Source organism: Lepidothrix coronata, unplaced genomic scaffold (assembly GCF_001604755.1).
Source record: "Lepidothrix coronata isolate B3197 unplaced genomic scaffold, Lepidothrix_coronata-1.0 Scaffold14, whole genome shotgun sequence".
Lineage (NCBI taxonomy): Eukaryota > Metazoa > Chordata > Aves > Passeriformes > Pipridae > Lepidothrix > Lepidothrix coronata.
In genome coordinates this window covers 1,252,562-1,255,467 of record NW_016690194.1, presented here as the reverse complement: position 1 = coordinate 1,255,467, position 2,906 = coordinate 1,252,562, and the positions used below count along the sequence as shown (strand labels likewise).

The following is a 2,906-nucleotide window of genomic DNA, read 5'->3' as shown; positions in this document are numbered from 1 at the left end:
TGCAGGGCCTCAGCTCTGGCGCTTGGAGCACCTCCTGCCCCTCCTTCTGCACTGACCTTGGTGTCCACCTTGTTATTCCCATGTTCTCACTCTGCTCTTCCCTGTCTGGAATTCCTTCTGCGCAACAATCTTCTGTTCCTAAATATGTTATCACAGAGGCGTTACTATCACTCCTGATTGGCTTGGCCTTGGCCAGCGGCAGGAAGCCCATCCTGGAGGCGTCTGTCATTGGCTCCACTGGACAGGGGAAGCTTCTAGCAGCTTCTAACAGAAGCCACCCCTGTAGCCCCCCCTGCTACCAAAACCCAGCAACAGAAACCCACTACAGCATTCCACAAGTTTAATTTGTCTCTGAAATTGTTGGTGTGGGTTTTTTTCTTTTTTTACACTTTCTTTCTCTCCCCCTCAAGGATCTCTTCAGTGCTGTTGAAGCTGTTGGAAGCACCTGAAAACAGAGACGTGTTGATCAAAAATGTAATTTTCTACCTGTCAAATAAGTTAAGCTTAGGACATGTACTTTTTATATTGATCAAAGCCTAGACTTTGTGGGAGAGGGTTGTGGGATTTTGGGTTTTTTTTTACTGCGGTTGTGTGGTTGGTTGGCTTGGTTCTGTGTGTTCTTTGATTTTGTTTTGTTTTTTAGCAGTATTCTTACCCATCTGAGTCAGTCCTGTAAAACCATAAATAGGTTTTACATAAATAGGAGGAAAGAGGTGCACTGTACCTGACTTCCAGGGTAACACAGTGTGTGACTGATTCCCTGCTTGCCGAAACAGTCTTTTTGGTGTGAGCTGTGGTCAGACTTCATTTCTTTAAGTGTGTGTAAACTTGAGGGTTAAAAACTGCTGTAAAATCAACTTACATGTACAGCTGTCCATTGCACAATTGTTCACTGTACTGTGTTGGAGGTAGTTGGAAATGAGTTGCAAATTGTCTGTGCTGTGTATAACAACCTGTCCTGGTCACTACTTATGTCCTACTTCGAATACAGTTGTAAAAATATTTTGTCTTTAGTTGGAATTCAAGACTGAAATATTTTTATTGACTAAACATTTGGGCCATTGCTTTTTGGAATTCATACAGCAATTTGTTCATGCTAATATTTTAGTACTTGAGTTTACAACTGCTAATAATTCCTGAATCTTCCTCTAGAATTTGCATACGGAAACTTGTGGGGGAAATAAAAAACCTGTGCCTCCACAAATCCTAAAAAATGGAAAGGAAGAGTTCCTCATTTCAGAAATGCAAGAGAATTCAGGTCAAGATGTTACCCCGCCAAAGACTCCTGTGGAAAAAGAAGACCTTCTTGAGAAAGCCAGAGATGAACTGGCAGAAGAGGTTAGGAAGTAAATTTTTTGTTTTTAAATAAATGGTCATAAATGGAAAATAAATTGCATTTTTCACTAAAAATTTTCACTAGTTACATTTCATCTGCTAAAATATTTTACTTATGTATATATAGCTCTAGTCTTCATGCTTATGCCGTTCTTGACTAATGTCTTAAATATATTCTGAGCCCACTTTCTTATTTGAAAGACAGATTCATAGATGATGAGCGAAATTAAGAGTTGGATTCTGATTTCAGTCCCCTCTTTTCATTTTGTGGGACACTATGGTCATTGTGAACCTAAATAATAAATTATAGAAAAGTTGAGATATTTCAAATTCTCCAGATGATTTGGAGAGTGGGATTTATTTTGAACCATACCTGATAGAAATAAAGAGGTTTCAATTTTGCTTTCTCAGAATTTACCCTTCTCTAACATTCTACAGATTGCAAAGACTGTGATGTCTGAGTCACCTGACAGCGATGAAGAAAAAGGAATGTCATTAGATGATCTCGTTAGCTCACTGTGTTTTAACCCATTTATAACAAGGAAAGAAATTCCACGAACTCCGGAAAATCTGCGTAAGTTTGAAACTGTTTTTATAAGGCTCCTTGATTAGAAACGTGATTAGTTCGTTGACATATTGCACAGGAAGAAAAAGTGAATTATTTCAGTAAAGCTGCAAGTTACCTGAATGGTTCACTCTGTAACACAATGTAGTAGGCCTAATAAGATATGAATACTGTGAATTCAATTCAAGAGATTTTGTTTTCCTCTGTAGAATCTTATTTACAGTCAGAAAACAAGTCCCAGTTGAGTTCTCTGGAATCTAGTCCTCAAGAGCAAGTGAGAATAAGTCATGGTTTTGAATCTTCTGATTCAAATACATCTGGAATACAAGAGACTGAGAGAACTGAAGCACAGGAACTAGATTATACTGCTTCTGTAGAAGATCTGAAGCAGGCTTTGCAAAATGAAGTGAAACTGGCTACATGGGAGTATTGGATGAGACACTTCCAGAATCTGATAGCATAGATCTCAGCTTGTCTCCAGGCTTAGAGTCTGATTTTGATATCAGTGCTAATGTAACAAGTAATTCAGAAAATAATGGGGATATTGAAAAATCAGACCTACCCCTTCAGTCCCTGTCCAACTCACATAAAGCACTAAAAAGACTGCATCTGAAAGAGAAGAAGATAATGGAGGTGAGTCTGAAAGCAGTAGATCAGTCCTGCACCAGAAGAAAGAAAGAAACATGAATTTTACAGTCCTCTAGTAGTATTCTCCTTGGATGAAGAATTTATTAAGACACCATTGCCAAAATCTAATGAAAGAAAATACTCCCTGTCATGTTTGCTGATACCCTCTGAACAACTGGAGGAAACGGCATCAATGCCACATGAAAGCCTGCTAATGGGTTTCTGTGGCTAGGTTTGTTTGGTAGCAGTGGAAGGCTACAGGGGTGGCTTCTGTTAGAAGCTGCTAGAAGCTTCCCCTGTCCGGTGGAGCCAATGACAGACGCCTCCAGGATGGGCTTCCTGCCGCTGGCCAAGGCCAAGCCAATCAGGAGTGATAGTA

At 39.7% G+C, this 2,906-nt stretch overlaps 1 protein-coding gene across 1 annotated transcript in view; it reads left to right on the top strand.

The window, feature by feature from the left end:
- Positions 1-2,906, top strand: part of HAUS6 (HAUS augmin like complex subunit 6) — a 20,458-nt gene that overhangs the window by 11,997 nt on the left and 5,555 nt on the right. Inside the window, exons 9-11 of the mRNA XM_017806238.1 lie at positions 411-474; positions 1,153-1,338; positions 1,774-1,909. Coding sequence (XP_017661727.1) covers positions 411-474; positions 1,153-1,338; positions 1,774-1,909 — 386 coding nt within the window. The remainder of the gene's footprint in view (positions 1-410; positions 475-1,152; positions 1,339-1,773; positions 1,910-2,906) is intronic.